The 23,841-nt window shown below is 40.0% G+C and overlaps 1 protein-coding gene across 2 annotated transcripts; it reads right to left on the bottom strand.

Moving 5' to 3' along the window:
- Positions 1 to 1,399: 1,399 nt before the first annotated feature.
- On the bottom strand, positions 1,400 to 21,780 carry SH2D1B (SH2 domain containing 1B). Of its 2 annotated transcripts, XR_012062745.1 has the most exons (5): positions 21,537 to 21,780; positions 7,795 to 7,858; positions 5,601 to 5,766; positions 3,904 to 4,018; positions 1,400 to 3,659 (listed from the first exon to the last, which is right to left on the bottom strand). XR_012062745.1 is itself a non-coding variant. In XM_006209044.4 (4 exons), the coding sequence occupies exons 1-4, from the start codon at positions 21,668 to 21,670 to the stop codon at positions 3,981 to 3,983; spliced, it is 402 nt and encodes a 133-aa protein (XP_006209106.1). In that variant the 5' UTR covers positions 21,671 to 21,780; the 3' UTR covers positions 1,400 to 3,980. The 2 variants fall into 2 exon arrangements, 1 of the variants encoding a protein (XP_006209106.1); XM_006209044.4 differs by having other exon boundaries at positions 1,400 to 4,018.
- Between the last annotated feature and the right edge of the window lie 2,061 nt (positions 21,781 to 23,841).

Genomic DNA, 23,841 nt, shown 5'->3' with positions numbered 1-23,841 from the left:
AATTCTCTTTGGATTGAAGAGGACGTTTTTACAGGGATTAAAAATACTTTGACCTGAACAATAAATTTGCAATAAATACAATGTTAAAAATTTATGGGGTACAGCTAAAGTAGTACTGTGAAATAAACTCATAGCTTTAAATGTATTTATTAGAAAATAATACATTTTGAAAATAAGCCAAATAAGCTAAAATGATTTAAAAAATCAGTGAAATAGAGAATAGCAGTCTAAAAACAATTTTTAAAAAATGACTAACGAAACTAAAAGCTGGCTTTGAAAGGACCATTAAGATGCATAAAATCTGGGGGGAGGTATAGCTCTGTGGTAGAGTGTGTGCTTAGCGTGCACAAGGTCCTGGGTTCAGTCCCCAGTACCTCCATTAAAAAAATAAAATAAAATAAATAAACCTAATTACCTCCCCCCCTCAAAATAAAGTGGCAAAACTAGACAAATCAAATTTTTAAAAGATGCATAAAATTGATTAGTAAAAAGAGTAAGATGCAAATAAAATACAGAGTGAAGAGATATGATGACTGTCACAACATAGACTTAAAAATAATAAAATAATATTAACTATATAGCAATAATTTCAAAAAAATTAGACAAACTGGATAGATTCCTGGGAAAACAAAGAATGCCAAATTTGGCAAAATAATTGAATAAACCAATAAACCTTAAAGACATTTATGTAGTTATAGAAGACTCCCTCTCCATTTTTGACCAGAGCTTCAAACTCAGTTTCATAAGAGTACTAATGAACTTTCCAGCAACAGATAATCATTACCTTACAGATTTGTATGTGACCATCTCAGTAGATACAGAAACAAATCATTTAATACATTTCAGAACATTTCTAGCAAAAACTAAAATAGCTTTCTTAAAGCTATAACAGACATTGTGCTTAAATGGAGAAAATTTATAAGCATTTCATATAAAATGGGAGCAACACTTTCATGACTAGTGCTGAATGTATACTGGAGGTCCTAGCCAATCAAGTAAACATAGAAAGCAAATAAGATGCATAAGTGGTGAAAGGAAAGAAAGCAAAATGTTATCGTTTACAGCTGAGAAAAATCATTTACATAGAATTTACAATTTAATTTACAGTAGAATCAACAGGTAAGCCAGTAGATCTAATGAAAGCATAGTTTGCTACTGCTGTAGTCTGCTAGAAATGTAATAAAACATATGACATAAGTTTATAGCAACTAAAAATAAGAATTAATCTAACAGAATATATAAGACTTCCATGGTAAAAATTTGTGATTGCATTAACGAACAAAAAAGATGGCCTGAATAAATAATGAATGATTACGCATGTGAAAACATCACAAGAATGTCATTTCTCCCCTAAGTACTCTACAAATTCATTGCAAGTTTACTCAAAATTCCAGCAAGATGTTTTGAGAAACTTATTTATTCTAAAATGCATACAGAGGGATCAAGGTCTACAAATAGCTAAATTGGTTTTTAAAAATATGAGAGAGTGCTTATCCTACCAGGCAATAATATATTACAAAGCCAGAGTGTTAGGACAGTTGTGATGTAAAGGAGAAACCATAAATCAGAAGGGGAAAAATGAATTATTAAACAGGTTGAAATGGGAAAACTACTTCAATGTGTATGGAAAAATACAAAGTTGGGTTCTTACCTCTCACCATGGGTCCCAGATTAGCCTCAGATTCATCATTTATTCAATGAATATTTATTGAGCATCTACAGTGTGTGAAAGACTTTTCTTGACATTGCATCTATGTCAGTGAAAAACACAAAAGTCCTTGCTGTCATTAAAACGCTAACTATAGAGGATAGACATATAAAGCCAGTAGAAGGAAATGTAGGGTAATTTTTTTTCATGATCTTGAAGTGGGGAAAATGAAAATAAAAGAAAAATGAAATAAAAGAAGGGTCTTGTATGGCTGGATCGTGATAATGAGTTAGGAACTAAGACATGTGATTAACTCAACTCCCCCTACCTAAGTCCACTTAGATGACCACAGAGGGAAGACTGTTCGAATATAGGATAGCTCCAGTGGGCTAGAGTTCTTTCTTATATTTGGCTAAAACTGCCCTCCTATGAACACCCAGCCATTGGTCTGAGTTCTGCTGGCTGGCACTGTACCCAGCGAATTTTGCATCTTCTGTCACAGAGCAGCACTGAAAAAGCTGCTGTGGCCTCAGTCTTCCCTCTTCCAGTCCCGCAAACCCAGATCCTTCAGCTGGTCTTCACGTGACCTGTTCAGGGTCTTCTAAAACATTTCAGGGAACTATAGCATGACAGCCACATCAGCTATTAAATGTGGCTTGCTCGTTTGAGAAATGTGCTGGAATCCCACTGGGGACCATGCATCATATAATGTGCTATGCCCAGTGCTCAGGAAAAAAGGGAATTGCTTCTATGATACTTATAATGGAAAGCTCTTCTATGATAGCCTTGTTCCACTAGATTTTGGAATGTATGAAGTTCAAACAAATCTCTGCTATCCAGAATGAGTGACTACATTTTATATGTTGGTTTATTTAGTCATTATTTAAGAAATTGTCACTGAGTATCTTTTCTGTGCCAAGGATTGCTGTGGGCCCTGACAACTGGGACATGCTTCTCTGTACCCTGGAGAAAGAATCAAAGACCCAGGACTGAACCCTGGGGAGCAGGCTCGCTTCTCATGTCCTTTCCTGAACCAGCCAGAACTCCCTCAGCAGCCGGAACAAGGCTGCATTTCACTTTTTGTCTGCTGTGGATTGCGTGACCCAAGAATTCAGGATGGCTCATACACTGAGGTTCCAGCCACAATGTCAGCTCATGTTTCCTGGAGATCTAAGTTCCTCTCTTTAATAACTTGAAAAGGTAAGGCCAGGGGGTGCTGAATGGTTCGCTACGGTTTGAAGACGGGTGAGAGAAAGGGCGTAGAATTTGGTACATTCCACACTAATCAGGTCTTACTTTAAAACGTGAAGTAGCAGGAAAATTTAAACGGCCTTAAAGCCAATGCAACAAACTCTTCAGGAATAAACTTTCAGTCACGTCTCTGAACTGGGCACAGCTCTCGGCAGCACACATTTCTATACGCTGTGGAGGATTCAAGGGAAGACCCAGCTGTGCTTTGGTGGTGCTAAAAACCTAGTCGGGACCAGAAACTACACGTGGGTTGCTTCAAAATCCCCATGTATGTCATGCTGCAGAACCACATCCATGCTGCTGGAAGTGGCTAGTGCATACATGAAATTAGGCAGAATCAGAGAGGCAGTGTCTCTAGGGCAGTGTTTGGCAGAAAGATCAAGGTTAGAAAGAAGGCAAGTAGCCCAGGCTGGAGGGCGAAGGGTGCCGGAGTGGGTCAGGGCTCTCACCGTGACCGAGAGCAGCACAGGCAGGTGCAGAGAAGGTGCTGGCTGTTTTGGGGAGTCTGGGAGCCGAGTCCTGTGCTGGTGCTGCATTCATGTCCACTGCTGCAGGATGTCTACCGGACACAGCCAGGCTCAGCAGAGAGGCCAGGGCAATGTGTATCCTCCTGCCCAGCCTCTCGTCTTATAGATGAAGAAACAGAGACCTAGAAAAAGGAAGCTGTCTGTCTGAAGTCACATAGCCACAGGACTGGAACGCAGGCTCTTAACTAGCAATTGGCGCGTTCTCTTCTGTGTGGAGCTGCCTCTCTGGTCGCCTGGTTAGAAGGAGGACATTAACCACGATATAGCGGGGGCATCTTTAACAAGTCAGGCTGTCCTACTCCAAGCAAGAAGAGTGAGAGGGGAAGAAGGGCTTAGAAGCTGCTTGTGCTGTGTGCATGGGAGACGGGGACATGGGGAGTGATTTCTCTGAGGCTGGTGAACAGAACGTCTTCAGTCACCCAGACCAGGAGAATCCAAATTGTCCCCTAGAGTTTGTCCTTCCGGTTTGGCCTATACCTGCAGGAGAAGCAAGGTCGCTGGTGAGAGCTGTCACCCCATCTTTTCTCTAAGTGCTTTGTCCAGTCTCTTTATCTTCAAGGCAAGAGGTCCACATAGTCACTGTTACTGTTCTCTGGGGGGAGAAAGCAGAAGGCCAGTTGTGAGGCTCAACACTCAGGAGTTACACTGACCAACACCACGCAGGGGAAGGAGACCTCTCCCCAGGCACAGCATGATCTTGATGCCACATCAGAGCTATGTCTTCAAGGGCTGGGGTACCACAGGGAGCTCTCCTGGCAAGTTAGGGGGTCTTTTTATAAATCAACCATCAGAATTTCCAGCACCTGATGCCCCCATTCACCAGTAGAAAAACCTGTGCCTCGCTCAGAATGGGAACATCTGAGGCTTGTTTTAAGGAGGCCAAGTGAAGGGGAGGAAGAGGATGAGGGGAGGCGAGGACGCTCCCCTTTTGGTAGCTGAGGATTTGGGAGCTCGCCCTGCCAAGGCTGACAAAGCATGGACAACTGGTGTGGCGAGACTCTCACCCAATTCTTGGGGACAAACTCTAAAGGGTTCACCTCTTAGGATTTTTGGTTCTTTTATATTTGTGGAGACAAATACTACCAGAACGCCAAGCCCCCTCAGCAGCTTATCCGGGTTTGCCTAAGGATGCAGCACAGGTACATTCCTGGGTTTCTACACTGCCTGGCTTTGCCTTTTACTTTCTGTAAGTGTCGAACTCCATCTGCAGCTGAGCCTATAGGAAGTGACTGTGTGTGTACATGGGTGCACACGCCTCTGCATGGGGGGAGGGGGACAGAGGAAACAATGGTGGGGGAGGGTTTCTTTCATAATTAAAAAGCCATAATTAACAAGCTTGGTCCTGTGGGGGAGGTAAAAAAGGTTGGTCTGGCAGCCTAAAGGGCAACTTTGCTGCAGACAGAGTGGAATGTGTGTGGGGTGACTGCACGGTCCCTTCTCCCTGACTAGCACATCCACACACCACCCCCATCACCTGCCCACTGAGGACTGAAATACCTCTACTTGGGGCTGTAACCATACATCCCACCATGAGAAAACAGAGCTAAACCGTCAATGTCCCCGGAAGTCTGAGTTAAATGCAAACTCTGTGACAACTGACAGATACTAGATTCTTTTCTGAGAGCAGATTTCAAGGGGGTGTAAATAAGCAAGAGTAACTGTTTGGGGTATGGTTTGGATTCTCTGCACTCATCCTGATGGTCTCTCATTTTCCACCATGGCTTAATACCTTTCGGAGTGTATCTGAAATAATTTATTCCCTAACACTATATAAATGAAGGCTTAGCAAATATTGAGCAAAATGTAACAGGATGAGCCTTGGGGAGGGAGTTGAAGCAATCTTCTCATTTGAAAGTTTTGCCTACTGACCATCTAGTCCCAAACCTCTGTGGTTTGCACAAGGTCACAGGACGAGTTTGAACTCAGATCTTGGAGAGTTTCCAGGAACCACTCTTGCTCCCCGGGCTCTCCAAGCACAGAGAGCTCTATCTGTTTGCCTCTCCAGGAGCTTCAGGGCACCGCTTCCCAACAAGATGGAAAGTGCTCTCAGTAGATGAAGCTTTTCAGGGCTAACATCATAGAAAGGGTCAATTATCTGTACTGATTCTGCAAAGTAGGCCATTGGTGGAAATGGGGCTTAAGTTCCTGTCTGACTCCCGTGTGAGAATTTTTACCATAAATACTGTCCAACTGTATCTTTGATCGTCTCCATCTCAGGCAGGGGCTGGTTCTCTTGATTGGCTTTAAAAGATGAACCACCAGCCCTTGATTGGGTTTTTCATACTTGGAGATCAATTCCTTTAGGTTCGGAAAGACCTGTCTCTTAGTGCCTTCCACGGTCTGCAAAAATGCAAGAAAGAAATCATCATGCAGTTGTGTGTGAAAGGCGACACTTCTCAAAACAGTGGTTTTCAGGGCTGCCTCTGAGCTGCGAGCTTAACACAAGTGGCCGGCACTTGGTGCGTGGGTGCTCACACCACACACGATGCACACAAACCCTCCTGTTTAAAACAAAACTCTGACTTGAGCTACTCTGAGTAAAGAGGATTGACAGTGAAGGGCCCCCCACCTCAGTCTGCAGTGCGGAGTGAGTCCCCATCCTGGGCAAGTTGGGGCAGGCCCTGCAGACACACTGTGGAGGATACCCTCTACCAGCTTGCACCAGCCTCTGTGTGCTGGCAGGCTTGGCTCTCCTAGGGGACTAACAGAGGCAGACTTATGATGGGAAGTGCAAAATGTGCAGTTTACAAACTGGATGAATTCAGAATCTGTGTGAAAGGAAAAGACAAAGAAATTCCGATTTAAATTGAACATAGGAACGTCAGTGTGATTCAGGTAAATTGTAAACAGTTTTCTGTTGATTAGCGTAGAAACCTAGTTCAGTTCTCTGATGTGATCTTATAGAAATAATTTAAAAACAAACAGCTTCGTCTCCTCTTATATGTTTGACTTCCTTGATGATCGCTGGTTCTCACGTGGCCATGGTGTTGGTCTGTAGAGAGGGGTGCTGATCAGAAGGCCAGAGTGCAGTGTGGTTAACATCCGTAGCACAGACACAGCCTGACATGGAAGTCAGTTGCAGGAAGGCCCACTGAGGCTGTCACTCCGGCCCAAGGCAGCATCCTGCCCAGGCCTCTGAGCCCGGAGCTGCTCTGCCATGCAATGCCCCTGTGTCTGATTTATAACTGATTCAGATACCTCTCTGTTGTGTCCAAGCAAGAGACAAAATGGGGTGTTAAGGACTTATCCAGAATGTCCCAAAATATGCACGACAAAGAAATAAATGTTTTTAAATGAACTGCTTTCTAGAAAACGTTTCATTTTGAAATAATTTCAGACTTAAAGAAAAATTGCAAAACTATTTCCGCATATATCCTTCACCACACTCCAAATGTTAATGTGTCATTCTGTTTTTCGTTCTCTAAGTACATAAATGTGCATATATGTATATACATATATCTTTTAAAAATTTTTGACAGTAAGTTGCTGACATGATATCCCTTTAACCCTATAATATCTCATATTTCCTAAAAAGCAAGAGCATTGCATATCCACACCAAAATGAGGAAATTAATCTTGATACACTATTTACTAGTCTACAGACCTTATTCAAATTTTGTTCATTGCCTTAATAATGTTCTTTGTAGCAAAAGAAAAAGTATATATGTATGTGTTTGGGGATCACTATATATTCTCATCTCTTTCAGGTAGCTACAAGAAACATTAGCATATGAAGATGCTGAGAAATTTTGCAGTAAAAAAAAAAAATCTCCTTAACCTTTAATGGAAATGTTTCAGAAAGATTATTTCAGGACTCTCTGTTAGTAATTAAAGATTCTATGACATTTATTATACTCTACTTCCTGCCAGAAAAGCAGCTTCAAAAGAAAAAAGCTTTTTTGATTAACTCTAGGTAAAGCAGAAAAGTTAAAGAAATCCGCAAGCCTACCAGTTGACTGATACTTCCCCTTATATTTTTATGCGGCTGTGGAGTCCCCTTGACTTCCTCAACATTCAGACCTCTCCCCACCTCCCCTTTCCACCCATCCTGGTCCTTGTTTAGACTTCTAATTCGACATTGGTCTTATATGGAGTTCAGGTTGGTGTATGTGACCACTGGAGGAACTGTGTGCTTCTACATTGTTGAACACCAGCCTTGTTTTTTAAAAAATGGGAACCAGCTCTAGTGTGGTTCTATTTCTCTCAAAGAAAGATAAGGTTAACTATTGGTCCGATTCTAACTCCGCACCGGGCTTCCCTGTTTAGAGTACCTCCGCCTGGCCACGTTTAGGTTCAAGAGGTGGTCTCAGGTTCTTCTCCCCCCGGCTCTTTGTTGTTGTTGTTACAGGAGTTCTTATGTCTTCTTACCTGTATTTGGTAGTACCCGTGTTTCTCTTTGAAGATTCGGTATGTGTAGACAACATTTTTAAACCTGTGGAAAGATGACTCCGTGAATCGTTATGTTCTTCTATGCAAATTCAGGTAACATCTACCACTGTATTTTGTGTGCAATGCCTCTGTCAATCTTGGATCCCATGAAGAAAATGATCATTTTCAAGCCTTCTCATCTGTGGGAAATTTGAGAGACAGAGGTTTGGAAATGGGGGCCCTTATTCTGATGGTGAAAGTCTGCGCTGTAGCGAAGAAGTTAAGGAGAGAGAGTTTACAATTTCCGTCACCTTGTTATTTCTAGTTTTCTTCACTTAGCCCTAGGTTGATACAACAGACAAAACGCCACTGAGCCATCCCTCTACTGCTTATTAAATGGCATGCATTGACCGCGTTAGAGATAGTGCAAGTAAAACAGAGAATGTTGTGAACTTTGTGCAAGGAAATGATGTATTGTGCTCTTGTTCCTCACTGGGACAGAAGCCATTGGCTAAATAATCTGGAATTTAGATAAAAGACCCAACCAAGCAGTTTCCAAAGCAAATAATAACAGACATCATATTCCTTCAGTTCTAAGATGTCCTCAATTAAAGGATAAAGTATCAACTTAATAATAGCTTCCAAGGTGAAAACTGCATACATTGAGTGTCTCCATCAACTGTTAACCATGTTCTGCTACCACACAGATATTAAAATGTAAAAAATGAGGATCAAGGACATTGACAATTATCTGATTGATCACTCCTCACCACTTCACTTGCACCCACGCCGAAGAATCAAACACTAATCTTTTGACTGAATTGGGAAGGCAGAGAGCTGCTTATAGCTTTGAGGTACAGGGGTCTTTGTTGCTGATTGTCTGGAGACCTTGACAATTGACTTCAAATCCCAGTCCTTTTGCAGGGTTTCCTGAGGCCAGAATAAGCTAGTAGGTGTCTCTAAATCAGATGGAGAGCAACAAAAAGTTTTTACATGAGTCCTTGTCTATATGTGGACAGATTGAAATATTTCACAGCCTGGGAAGAGATCTCAAAAAAGTCTTTTCACAGAAGTATTGTTCAAAACGGGATCCAAACAAGGTCCATACATTGTATTTGGTTGATCATGTGGCTTTTCAAAACCCAGTTATCACATAGCCTATGTTAAATTTTTAAATAAATGACTTTATTTTTAATTACATTGCTATATTACCAGCCTAAGAAAATCTTTCCTAAAGGAATTGAAAGAATAAAACAAATGGAAGTTCTGGCTTAATTAGTCCAAAAGCCATATACTTCAAGGTATAAAGATGGACATTGCTCAAATATAGTCTTATTCTTTGCAAAGTATTTAAATGAAATAACAAGCCACATTGCAGCAGTGCTTTATAAGAAATTGATTTATTGAGCTTGTGATACGCATGTGAATTTACTTTGAAATGTTTACCAAAAAAGAGCACTGTAAGAGACTTCAGAGCAGTGAGATTAGTGTCCACTTTATATGATGACAATATTATTGGGTAAACATAAGAGCTTAGTTTAAATGTCTCCTAGTCTAGTTATTATTTTATAGATGCCATTTATAAAGTTTTGAAAAAATACATAATTTCTCAGTGTGCATTCACACTGAAGACAGGTAAAAAGCCCGTGTTCCTCCAAGCCTTCTGCCCCATCACCAGTGGTGACGAGGGACCCCCTCTCCATCCCCCAGCACTCATGGTCTTGCCTTCACTCTCTCTGCCTGGAATCCAATGGGCTAATCTCATCATACCCTTAATCTGTCTGTGAGTCATTGCAAGAACCCCAGTCTTGTGGGTCATTTTTTCTCCTCTTTTCTAATCCCACAAAGTTCTGTATAGCCTGTATTGGGTGCCCTTCTCCCCAGCTCCTGCAGTCCTGCCACGTAGTCTAGAGCACTCAAGGTCTGCCATCATCACAGCTCCTGTATCTTCCACCTGTTCTCTAACCTTCCTGTCACCTTCTCTAAATGAAACCTGGCTCTGCTTCCCCTGGATCCCGCTGGAAGGAGGCTGCTTTCTCCCCTAGCCCTCTCACCACAGGCCTGGAGGGGAGGCCAGGGTTATCCTTGCTTTTGCAGCTCTTCAGCGTTATTTTCCTTCTTCCTCCCAATCCTCCACTTTGAGTTTTGTGTCATTAGATTACATCCCCCACTGCCCAATAAAGGTGTCATTATTGATGACAGCTCCTGACCTCTGGGTCATTGCCACTCATTACTCCAGGTTTTAGCTCCTAGCGCGCTGTCACTGCCTTTAATACCTTTCCTGTCTAAATTGTTGGCAATTTCAATTCACATGTAGATTATCCATCAACACTCCAGTTTCTCAGTTCCTTGCACTCCTCTCCTCCGGTAATCCTGTCCTCCACCTCCATCACCCACTCAGTCCCATCTTCTTAACCAGGACTGGCTACATAATTAGTGCGGCCCAGGCGAAAATGAAAATTTAAAGACTTTGTTACAGAATTATTAGGAATTTTGAAATGGTGACAGCAGAGCATGAAACCAAGTGCAGGGCCTTCGAAGTCTAGACCCTGTGGGACTGCACAGGCTGCACGCCATGAAGCCAGCCCCACTCATAACTTTGACCTTGTAATTGTCAATAATGGCAACCCTCTCATAATGTGAATTTCATGCATCCCACTCTCTTCCCCTGCTTTCCGTCTTTCCAGATCCCTTCCCCTAGTATGCTGACCCCAGCAATCCCTTCACCCCACAGAACTTCCAACTCATTGATCCTATCACTTCCCAATGTTCTCACTCACGGGTCTTCGCTCCCTTCTCTACCCAGGTTAAACTGCTTGTCCGTCACTATAATCACTCCCTTCAACCCCATTAGCACTTTCACTTTATTTCCTTAACTAGCAAAACCAGAATCCTGATTATGCCCAGCTCTCTGCAGCTGCATGTGGCCATGTTCACTGTTCTCACTTTAAATTCGTGACCACAAACCTCCAGTGGGCTCTTAATGCCTCCAGGCAATCATTTATCTTCCTATTCTCCTCAACAGGGATTCTGCACCATCTCCTTTCTTCTTAAACGTTCAACATTTCACTCTTAACTGATACCTTCACCAAAAGGATTAAAGCCATCAGAAGAGCATTTCCAGACTCCCATCACCGCACATCGTTGCATCTGCACTCACAGACCCTGCCTTTGTTACTGCAGGTGAACTTTGCATGCTGCTCTGCAAAGCTAATCCCTCCTATTTCCACTGGGTGCCACCGGCTTTTCTCTAGTCAAGGACATAATTCTAGCGATTGTTTCCTCTCTCTCTCTGATGTCGTTAATTATTACTCTGTACACAACAGCCAGGGTGGTCCTTTTAGCAAAATGTGAGTCAGATCATGTCCCTCCTCTGCATAGCAATCTGGTCATCAGTTTTGAAAAAGGAAAATAATTGCTGTGTGTGTGTGTCTGTGTCGGGGCTTCTATCTTAACTTGTCTTAAGTCTTCCTATAGAGCTATAATTAAGATAGTGAGGAATTGGCTCTAGAGTAGAAAAGATATTAATGGAATAAAATAGAGAGTCCAGAAACAGACCCACATTTGTATAAAAACTTCATGTATGACAGAGCTGGCATAGCAGATCTGTGGGAAGGGGATGGACCATTTGTTAGATGGTAATGGTAAAGTTTTCATAATCTAACATAAGACCCAACTGTGAAAAAAAACAAAACATTGAGCTTAAGAGAAATAAATGTAAGCCACCAACTTAATGACCTTGAATTAAGGAAAGAGTTCTTAAATCACAGAAACTAAAAGCCATAAATAAGATTAATGAACTCATTATATTAACATTAAAACTTCTATTTATCGTAACATTAGCAAAGTGAAAAAGTCTGTAGATTGGGAGAAGATAATTACAACACTGTTTATAATAAGAGTACTGAGGTACGATAAGAAAAAGACAAATAAATGGCCAATAAACATGAAAAGATGCTTCACTTCACTGTCAATCAGGGAAATGGAAATTAAGCCACACTAGATATCAGTTCATACCAGACTGGCAAAGATGTAAGAGTTTACTAATCAAAATATTGGCTGTGATATGGAGCTACACAAAGTTTTATATGATATTAATGGGAGTGTAATTCAATACTAATGTCTTGGAGAACAATTTGGCAAAATTTAGTGAAGTTGAAAATTATGTATAATCTACGAGCCTGAATGTCTACTGTTTCAGGTTGGCAATATTGAAACAAAACTGACAATGCCAACATTTTATTATTTATTACAAAGCAAAGATCAGTGAAACCATATATTTATTACATTTAAATCTACTTTAAAAATCATAAATATATTGTAAAGTATCAAAAGTGTAAATTATCAAAAATACATATGAATACGTATTTTCTAATATGAACTATTTTAGATTACATTAATTAAAATACAGCATTCAAAAAATAGCAAACACTCCATAAAACATTGTAAATTAAAATTAGTAGTGAAAGTTTAAAGGAAAATAGCTTTTTCAGGGCAATTTTGAGATTAAAGAAAGAAGAAAGAGGGGATAAGGGAGGCAGGAGGGAGGGTGTGCCAGTGATGCCATCACTAGGTCCTGAGGGCTTTTTAGTGCAGACTTTTCCATATGTTGGAAAAGCTCTGTTGACGTTAGCTGGGGAAGGCTAAAGACAGAAGTATAAGCTTACTAAATCTTTTCCTGTGATTTGCTTATCTTCACACAATTCCATCTCTGGTTCTGCAACTTTGAAAAAAAATCTACTTTGAACATTGTGGATCTTTATAGGCGCTGATATCTTTTTATTGAAAGCAAGATACAGAGTTTGTTATTCAAGTCTTTAGGAATCTCAGTGATTGACTAGGATTGCAGATGCTTACCGATGGCTCTGAAACAGCCTCTATCCAAACACAGAAACAAAACAAACAGATAGAAGGGGCCCACCAAGAAGTGTTTATTATTTTTGCCAGCAACCTCACCCCTTTTGAAGTATACTATTTTGTGGTAAAGGCTATGTTTTAATTCTCTAGTAGTTCTCTTTTAGTAAGATTTTACTTTCTCACTATTAAGAAATATGTTTTCGATTCTTCAAAAAAATAGACCTAAAATGAATGTAGTGTAAAAATTTGTATCTCTGATTTTCCCCCCGTGCCTTTAGGAAGATGGAATGGGGGACAGGGTGACCTCAGGCTGATTCTCATGGGAGAAGAAGAGGAGTGATGTGTATTCAGGGCTTGCTTGGTGTACATATTCCTGTCTTAACAGGTCTCAATTCTTATAAAGCTATGATAATCAGTATCACAGTCTCCTCACTGTCTACATACCACAACCACCAGCCATAGGCTGTCTCTGCCACCCGGGCTTTGCCTAAAAACCTGGTCAAGCAGGGCACTGAGTTGATTCAGGGCATCTAGTGCTTTAGGTGGGCCACCCTGGGGTGGGGTGCTCCATCGGGGGAAAAGGAAGGGAACCTTTGAAGAAAGTCACCCATTACTATGGAGGCATAACACTTACCAGACTGAATTTTAATTATCCATTTACACATCTACAATTCACACGCAGGCCAGGATCGTGTTTGCTTTGTTTACTCCAGCACATTGCCCGTCTCAGTACATTCTCAATAACAGTTTGCTGAGTTGCGTTCAACTATCTCTTTTAAATTTCTTTTGTTAATATAGAGAAAATCACATCATATATATATCTTTCTTTTTAATTGAAGTACAGTCTGTTACATGCATTGAATTATCTTAACAAGAAACGTGCCAAGCCTGTATGAAGAAATCTTACCAAGAGACCTAATCAAACTCCTCATGGAATAAAAGGAGATGGAAGAAATGTCTATGTGAACCATCAAAATAATGAAATACAACGTGCATTGATTCATACCACGTTCTTATTTAACTAACCTGTTTGGCCAGGACAAGCAGTGGACATACCGTGGAGAATGTGAATTATTACAACCTCAATCAAAGGTTAGCATATTTACAGCTGCACTTCTAGATGTGCATGTTTTCGTGGATAAAATAATCAAAGATCTGGCACCTACATTTAGGGAAAGATTTCCTGTAAATCAAACAGAAGCAAGCAAGCTAGCTAGCTTGCTGTCTAAAATTCCTAACAGCAAGGTAGTTAGAACAAGTTTGCCTTCATCTGATAACAGTAGCCTTTTACAATCATGGCCTTGCCTCAGATATGTGTCAGTTCTCTTTCTCTGGCATAAGATAGCCCAGAAGGACATTGATTATCTTATCCTGTAAAATATGACGTTGGTTCATTTCTGGGTCTGTTTATACTAATTAACATTTCTCCTCATTATGGATTGTGTTTATACCTGGTAAATTTTGATTGGATGGCAGACATAGCAAATTTTACTTTATTTGGTGCTGGGTATTTTTGTGCTCCTATAAATAGTCTTGAACTTTGTTCCAGGGTGCAGTTAAGCTACTTGGAAATAGTTCAATCTTCTGGAGGCTTGTTTTAAATCTTTTTTAGGTGGCACAAGAGCAGCCTTGAATCTAGAACTAATTCTGTTCCACTACTGAGTCAATATGCTTCTGATTACTCTAACTGATGTCCAAGAATTATAAAATTTTCTACTCTGGTGAGAACACAAACTTTATTTTCAGACCAGTGTGAGCTCCAGAGATTGTTCCCTTGGCTTCTTTTGGGTCATTTTTTTTTATTCCGCCTTGGGTATTTTCCTAATGCACATGAGCTATTTAACACTAAGCTGATGATTCAAGAAACCCATCTATAGATCCCAGGAGCTCATTCAAAGAGTATCTTTCCTTCTGTGTTCTGCCTTCCTGCTCCCTGCCCACAAACTCTAGGCACCTTGGCCTTCATGGACTCTAAGCTCTATCTCGTCAACTTAGGGAGACCATCAGGTTCCACCTTGGTAGACAAGGACAATAAGACAGTTATTGAAATTCTCTCAGATGTTCAAGAATCTAGAGGAAAAAGCTTGTTAAGTAGAAACATGGATGATATTAAAGAAACATCTAAATGTATGATTATATATAAATTATGATAGATGCAGTCAACAAAATAGGAAGGAATCATGAAAAGATGAGATATATTGGCTTTCTTTGATGTGGAAAGATACATATTATATATTAAAAAAACAGATTCTCAATCAGCTTTTATATAATGAACCATTTATGTACATATATACAACATTTGCTTATATATGCGTACACATAGAGACATACATCTCTGGAGAGACGTGGACTGAAATATCAAAAATGGTGATTTCTGAGTGTGACTGAGATCATTTCTGTTCTCTTTTTTATACCTTTCTCTATGCTTGATTTTTCTAAAACAACAAGAAAGGATCTGAATTGATTTTTTTCTTTCTGAATTCTAAAAGTCTTTCCAAATATCTCAGAGTCTGAGAGCAGGAAATGTCTCTCGAGATCTCTCTCCCTCCTTTGTGTTGTTCCCTCCGCAGTGAGGACACACCCCAAGTCAGGGCTCAGGTTCTCCTCTCCTGCAGCCTTCCTACGACTGCAGGAAGTCCCTCCTCACCCAAAGCGGTGAAGCCCATGCATCTCCTAATATCCACTCCATTTGACCCTGCTGACTGTAAAGGCAGACCCGCTTCCAACTTCCTACACTCACAAAGTCACCTACATAGTGTTTTGCACGTTGGTGTTCTCTGCACGCTCTATCAGGCTGTGAGATCAGGTAACATTTCCTGTCCATGGCTACCACATAGCTTTCTGGTCGGTGCTATTTGCTGTTAGGTCAACTCTCCCTGCGACTTCCTTCCTTTATTTCTAACCTTCTCCCATAGTATCATAGTAAACGAAAATAGTTGATTGGGGGAGCCACGGAAAGGGAAAGGGGTCAGGTGGGAAAGGGCTGGAATGTAGCCGCTCAGCCCTGGTCCTTTCAGGGACTGGAGCAAACGGGGCGCTGTCGGACAGTGCCTGCAGAGGGTTCAGAGCTGCCCGCGGTCTCTGGGGCAAGGGCAGGGGCAGAAGCAGGCAGGTTGGCCTCTGTCAGCAGAATATAAATTGCTTAGATCTGTGAAAGCATGGAATTTGGCGTATTGGCATTCTAACCCAACAAAGAGGAAAGGGTAGCTCCTCTCTGGGGAGCAAAATGACAAGATTTCACATGTCAGGATTTTCTACTGCCAAGCCCTCAAGTACTTGCCTTGGACACTTTACAACACAGGTCCAAGACGACCACCTTGAACATATTGCAGTGGAACTGGAGACATTGGTAAGAGAGGGAACATGACAACATATTAACAGTTCGATCTTGGACAAGTTATTTAATAAGAAGCCCCAGTTTCTTTCCCCACAAGGTAGGGATATGTCACCTACTGAAGATGGTTTTGTGAGAATAAATGAGATAATTGATGTAACAAGCTCAACATGGTTTTTGGCTCATAGAAAACTCCTTCAGGGCGGCTCTTGCTGCAAAGATGTAGAAAACAAGGCTAACACTTGTGTTGTAGACACCTTAGCTTTGCTCACATGGGGTTATATACTGGAATATAAATTGCTTTATGTGACCTTTTTAGAGGAACCTTTCCTGTACCCAACCTAAAGCAGACTCTGTCTCACTCTGTAAAATGCCTGTTTCTTTTCACCACATTCTCTCCTCTCACTGGAATATAGTTTCACGAGGGCAGGACCAATGTCAAATACTATTTATCACTATTTCACTAATGCCTAGGACCATACCTGACATAACAGGCGCTCAGTATATGCTTGTTGAATGAAAAAATAAAGGTTCTATTCATTCTCCAGCTCCCAGATCTTATGTAGGCTTTCCACTCCCTGATAAATGATTCACTCCTTCCTCTCAAGTTCCCATCATCCCCTGTTGTAAATCATCAGTTACCACACACGTCACAGTGTCCATTTACTTCTTTAATTTCCTCACTAGACTCTGCCTTATCAACAAAGTATCTAACACAGTGCCTGGCATATAGGAGACTTTAAACAATTGCTGAACAACTAGAATTGAATGGTCTGTACCGATCTGTGTGATGACAAAATTTCACAAGAGCTGTGAAGCAGGCCATTTGATCTGAGCCTTGAGCCTCAGGGTGCCTAATATTTTACATGTGTTTTAGTGGCATGGGTAGGGAAGAGGGTAAGACTTGATCAGGGGCAGGTGTCTTAACAAATTTTTCTTATCTCTCCAGTTGATTTGTTGTTATTTTTATTAAATTTCTCAGTGACTTTTGCATTAGATGAACGTATAAACTAGGAAGATGTATCACAGAACAGTTGAGAATAAATGTCATTTTTTAAAGAGAATCCAGGTATCAACTATCTACCCTGAAATCTTGATGGAGATCTCTCCTAACTCTGTCACAGCCCATGCACCTTCTTCTAGTCTCCGTTCCCACTGCTGGCCCCGCCACAGCCAGTTCCTCCCCATCTCCCATCTGGAGACATAACAGTCTCATTGCTATCATCACCTGCCAGCTTCAGTTCATTCTACTTGATTAGGGTTCTTAAAACTCAGCACCAGTCTTGTCATTTCCATGCTCAGAAATGATCCATGTTTCCTCATTATCTATAGAATCATTTTTAAGACCCTATAATATTATCCCAAACTGACTCTTTCAAAAGTTGGCTTCCGAGTTACCTTTCCAGACCCCTTAATGATTCGTATGTGCTTTAAAATATCCCACGTCTAGACCTATGTTCTTGCCTTCTCCCCTCCCTACAGTGCCTTCCATCCCATTTCTGTGTAACCAAATCTTATCCACTCTTTTAAGTCCCAGCTCAGATATCACCTCCTCTAAGAAGACTTTCCCGCTCATCTCTTCTGCCCTTGAATTTGTATAAAACTCTATGATTTTATACTTTACCCTTGTTGTATTTATTCCTTATTTATTATGTTGAAAAAAATTGCAAGATCCCTATTGGAATCTCCCCAGGCCTTAGCACAGTGTTTGAATAGATAATGGGGATTCAGTACATTTTTGTAAACATTTTTAAAATTATCAAAGTAATACATGCACATACAAAGCATTTAAACAGTGCAAAAAAGTTATCAAATGAAAAGAATGAATCCGACACCTTTTTCCTGCTCACACCTCCTAAGTTTCCCAGCTGTAACCACTATTATAAGTCTCTTATATACCTTCCAAAAATTGTTTATGAATGTACAAGGATATACACATACTTTTTTTTACACACATGGGATAGTACTTTGCATCTTGCCTTTTTCATACAGCAATAAATCTTGGAGGCTTTTTCATACTGTATTTCAATCTTGTTAATGCCAATTTGCACATACTTGTGCAGTCATGACTACATGATAGGTTTTTATTAGTGAAAATTTGTGTTACATGTTATATCCATGCAGTTTATGATTTGACCACATTCCCATCCAGAGAAGCTGCATTTATCTAGCATGTGCAAGCCTGTCTGCTCCTCAGCACTCGAATTTCCTCTGGGTATTTTCATAGTTTTGATTCTAGCCCCTTGAATAGGTAAAAATGCTATCTCATTATTCTTTTAATTTGTATTTTTTTTAGTTTTGAGTGAGAACTAGCATTTTTTTCCCCATAGCATTCTTTCTCACATTCCATTTCAGAGAATCTCCTCTTGCACTTTACCTAGTTTTCTATTGATTTTTAAAAGCTCTTATATGTTAATGAAATTTTGGGTTTTTTTCTGTTGGTTTGTCAATAAGTTGTTTTCTTTTTTTTTTACATTTTTTATTGAGTAATAGTTATTTTACAATGTTGTGTCAAATTCTAGTGTAGAGCACAATTTTTCAGTCATACATGAACATGTTTATATTCATTGTCACATTTTTTTTTTCGCTATGAGCTACCACAAGATCTTGAATAAGTTGTTTTCAACAACAGTTTTTTTTTTTTTTTGAATAATGGTCAGATTTATCGATCTCTCCTTTTTGGTTTCTGGGTTTTATACCTTGTTACAGAGGCCTTCTCAATTCCAGGATATTTTTGAATAGTTCACATTTTCTTCTAAAATACATAGTTTCATTAAAAAAATTATGTATTAGAACCACTTTGAATTAATTTTACTTCAAGAAGTAAGAAAGGGATTCAGGTTTTTTTTTTTTCCAGATGACTAGCCAAGTGTCCCAACATCACTAATTATTACTCATCTTTTCCTCATTGATCTGAAATGCTCTTTTAATTGTATGCTAAATTCCATATATTTTTGGCTTTATTTCTACCAGCCTCTGTATTCTATTCCATTGATCTCTCAGTACCGAATTCTTTTAATTACTGTAGTGATTACTGTGGTTTTATAATGTATTTTAAGACTTGATAGAGCTAGTCCCCTTTTTTTTGATCAAAAATTTTCTGGCTCTCTGGTAGGTTCCCTATGTTTCATTTCCCACTTGGATAAACCTTACTATCTTTGAAGAAAAATTTTAAAGTTCTGTTGATTTTTTTTTACTGGAAGCATACTGAATTTATAGATTAATTATGGTGAATTGATATGCTCCCAAACTGAATCCTTCCCTTCTAGTAAGACTTCTAGTAAGCTCCCTAGTAGATATTTAAGCTTTTATGTACAAGTCTTGCACATTTCATATTACATTTATTTCTGGGTATTATTTTTTTGCTGATGTAAATGAGATGTTTTATTATATCTTCTTCTTGGTTATTGTTTCTCTATCAGAAAGCTATTTATTTTATTTTATTTTTAAAGATTTTTTAAATTGAGTTATAGTCAGTTTACAATGTGTCAGTTTCGAGAGTGGAGCACAATTTTTCAGTTATACGTGAACATACATATATTCATTGTCGCATTCTTCTTTGCTGTGAGCTACCACAAGATCTTGTAAATATTTCCTTCTGCTATATGGTATAATCTTGTTTATCTATTCTACACATGTCAGTATCTACAAATTTCGAACTCTCAGTCTGTCCCTTCCCACCCACCTCCCTCTGGCAACCACAAGTTTGTATTCTATGTCTATGGCTCTGTTTCTACTTTATATGTCCCTGGAGAATGTCATTTTAAGTGAAGTAAGCCAGAAAGAGAAAGAAAAATGCCATATGAAATCACTTATATATGGAATCTTAAAAAAAAAGAACATAAATAAATAGAAAGCTATTGACTTTAAATTTCAAATGTATAAGCAGATATCCTTGTTGAATTTTGTTTTTAGTAGTTTTTTTCCAGTAAAATCTAGATTTCATAGGTATAAAACTCATGTTGGCTGCAAATAATAATAATTTTGCATCTTCCTTTTCAACTTCCACATTTTTTTCCTTTGACTAATTACACTTGCAAATATCTCCTGCGAAATGTTACAAAGATGCTTACCATGAGCATTTTTGGCTTATTCATGATTTTAGGGGTAATTCACCTAGTATTTCATCTGGCCTTTGATTAAGGAAGCATTTATCCAGCTCTGTCCGGTTGGAAGTGTGTAAATGCATGCATGTGTAAGTGCACACAAGTGAGTGCTAAAATGAGGGGTGGATGCTGAATTTTATCTAACACCTTTTAAGCAAATCTGAATGAGCCACGAAATTTGTAACCTCTGACCTGTTAACACATAATTAAATTAAGAATTTTCCTACCATGGAACCATCCTTGATTTCTTGGATTGGACCATACTTGAGCATAGTGTATTTTCTCCTTTAATATGTTACTGGCTTCTATTTTGTTTTTAGTTCGTTGAAAGTTGATATTAAATGAAATTGATCTGTAGTTTTCTTTTTTTGAAAAAGAAATTTTACTTTCTTACATACAAATTGGAAAAAATCAGCAAAACGAAGATTAAGTTAAGCTAACAATATGTAGAGTATATGATTATGCAATTCTCAAAAGAATTAGCAATGGCTAAAAAATATATGAAAACACTCTCAACATCACTTGTAACTTGAAAATTCAAAGTGCTAACATCTTAAGGCTCCCATTCTTGGATCTGGATTCCTGGCATCCTATAAAGAAAGATGCCTATTCTGTTAGGAATGGCAATCACTTTTGTCCTCATAGCTCCTAATGCTAAGAAACACTAAAGCACATTCTTGGAGACACCTGGGTTTTAATTCCCACAACAAACAAGAGAAACTTCAGTGGTCTCCCCAAAGAGGAGAATCCTTAAAGACAGGAGATTCCCGCGGATATCTGTTCAAGATTGCTTTCTAAACTAGGCTAAATAAGTTCCTCTCAGCAGGATAGCTCTGATACTCTGGCCTGGAACTTCATACTGAGCTCAGCCTCTTTGGAAACACCAAGTGAATTTCAACACAAGCAAATTGTTTGAGAAATCCCAGGTCTCTGTTTCCTCATCTATAAAATGATGGCTACTTAGACTTGCCTTGATAGACTACAGAAAGGATGAAAGGAAATGATGTATGCTGAAGCCTTTTTACGAGTCTAAAGAAATTTGAAATATTATTTGTATTTTAAGCATCGCAAGTGGACACAGCAGAATCTGTGTAAAAACCTGGCCTCTCAGGTTAAAATTTCATAAAGGGCACCTAGTCTTTTCCATACCAAATAAGCAAGCCACTACAGGAGAGGCCCTTTCTCCCACAGCTGCCCTTCTCTCCACCCCCACCCCTTCTGCTGCTCCACAGAGTCTGCTCCTGCGGGCTTTGCACCAGGAGGGAAGGGCAGGTGGAGGAACCTGGACAGACACGTTCCTCCCATCCCCTCCTGGTAGTATCGATCTGTTTCTCGTTCTGCTCATATGGGCTACAAAGCCAGTCAAGTGCAATGCCTTTTCTACTTGGTTATCAGTCCTACATTCAGCATAAGGTCCCAAATGTGTGGAAGACGGGGCTACTCACGAGACACAGAGGCATAGGACTCCTGGCATAGACTCGCTGTCTCTTAACAGAAAGTTGCCGTCCACCCCTTCCTCGAGCAGCAGGTTCTCGCACTCTCGCTTGGACAGAGGGCCGTGGTAGTAAGGCAGATCCATGGGGAGCCCCCTCGTATCCCTGAAATCCAGCCCCAAGTCCAGGGATGTCTCTGAGATGAGGAGTGGAGGCAGTTGGCCTAGTGGGGCCTGTGGAAACACCTCTTCCTCCTCTGTCTTGTGGGAGTGAGATAAAGTTGCTCTGTGGAACTCAGAGAGTTTCACAAGATTCAGGAAATGAGAGAGGTGGGGGTGACGAAGTGACCAAGACTTTTCAGCCTGTAAATGGCCCAAGTGTGACTCACAGGCGTGGGTTAAAGTATGTTTGAGTACACAGTGGAATCAGTGATGTTCATGGCCAGAGCTCAAGCTGCAGACAAGCCCCCCAGAACTGGCTTGCAGCCTTGTCCTTCACCCTCAATCACCAGTTTTCACCTTCTCTGGTTCATGGCATCTCTTCCAGAAATCATATTACTGCTTTTTGCTGAATTGGATGCACATTTTCTGCTGAAGCTGCCCATGATTATGCTGTGCTTTGCCCAGAATGGCTGTTCAAAAAGTGTTCAGATGCTGAATGAATCCAGGTATATCCAGACACAGTGGAACAGCTGAAAATGTAGAACATCCATGGGTCAAATGACATGAAAAATGGAAGACAGCAGTGGGAATAGAAGGCAGTTGGACACCGTGGTGGAGAAGAGCCCATCCACTGGCAAAGACTCCCAGCCACTGGTGACGAAAGGTTATTTTTAACATCCTCCAGCATTGTGCCTTTAGGGGAAAGTGCTGGTGCTGATGGGAGGGATATCTGGGTATGCAAATTTATTGCAGGACGCTTCTCCAGGTGGAAGAAAAGAACGTATTCAACTTGAGTTTGAAGATCCTCAGTTCCTTTGAAGTTCTCATCCTGCAGGACTGCAGTGATATGTCCTCATAAAGAAAGACCAAGAAAAGTCTATCCAACCAGAGACCCTGAGACACATTTAGACACACTGGTGTTGATAAGAAAACCCCCTCCCCCCGTTTTTTTTCCTGCTGAGCCTTTTCTACCTTGATCGGCTGATACTCCTGGAGAAGGTAGTTTCTGTTACCTAAGAATCAGAATTAGCCCTAAGAGTAATTCTTAAGTCCTTTTTTCCCACCTATATTGATATATAATTGACATAAAACATTGTGTAAATTTAAGGTGTGCTGCATACGAATTTTGTACATTTATACATTGTAAATGATTACCACCATAGCATTAGCTAACACCACCATCTTGTCACATACTTCCCATTTCCATTTTGTGGTAAGAATATTTAAGATCTACTCTCTTAGCAACTTTCAAGTAAATAATACAGTATTGTTAACTGTAACCACCATGCTGTACATCAGATTCCTCAAATTTGGTCATCATATAAGTGGAAATTTGTACCCTTTGACCAACAATGCCATTTCCCCCAAGTCTTTTTGAGCAACCAAACCATCCTATATAGTATTAATTAATTAATTTCAGAAAGAATAGCGTATCTATAATCCAAAGTTTTAAATTGGATTACATTTGTTTAACTCTCACAATTACCATCACACAATGTCAATTGGTATGAGCTATATGTAAATTTCCCTCCCTATTCAGCTGCTTTATCCAACTATCTATGGGAATTACTTGCTACGTATCTCAAGTACATATCTATAAAAGTAGAACTATGTGCTCAGGACCCATCCTTGCTTCTCTTACAGTCTTCTTAACTCAGATGATTACTTTGTCTTGTGTCTTTGTTTACCAGCTGTCTACCCACTCTTGGGGATCTGTCTTACGTTGAACTTCCCTGTAGCAGATTTTTGTTCTTCCTTGAAAGTCCCACCACTCTGCTCTTGGTGTAATACGGTGTAATGTATTGTAATGGAGTGACCCTAATCAAGGAACTTATTACGAGACAGATATGCTTTCAAATCCCCATTTCTCTTGTGTGACCTTGGGCAATTTGCCATATAATTTCCTGGGAATTATGGCAGTTGAGGAGGGAACTTACTGATGAAAGAGGAAATTGGGGACCAAGCTTGGTGTGAGGATATTTTTTGACATAAGGAGGAAATAATTGGATACACACTCAAGGTCTTTATCATCACAGGGACTTTCATGCCTTTTTTTTTTTCCTGTTTCAAAACCCAGTCGCCTCATCCTTATTCATCATAAGAGAAATGAAAATTAAATCCACATAGAGATAACATCTTTCACCAATCATTTTTCC

This window comes from Vicugna pacos, chromosome 21, assembly GCF_048564905.1.
Source record: "Vicugna pacos chromosome 21, VicPac4, whole genome shotgun sequence".
Taxonomy (NCBI): domain Eukaryota; kingdom Metazoa; phylum Chordata; class Mammalia; order Artiodactyla; family Camelidae; genus Vicugna; species Vicugna pacos.
Note: the sequence above shows the minus strand (reverse complement) of the source record. Positions and strands in the feature narration are given on the sequence as shown.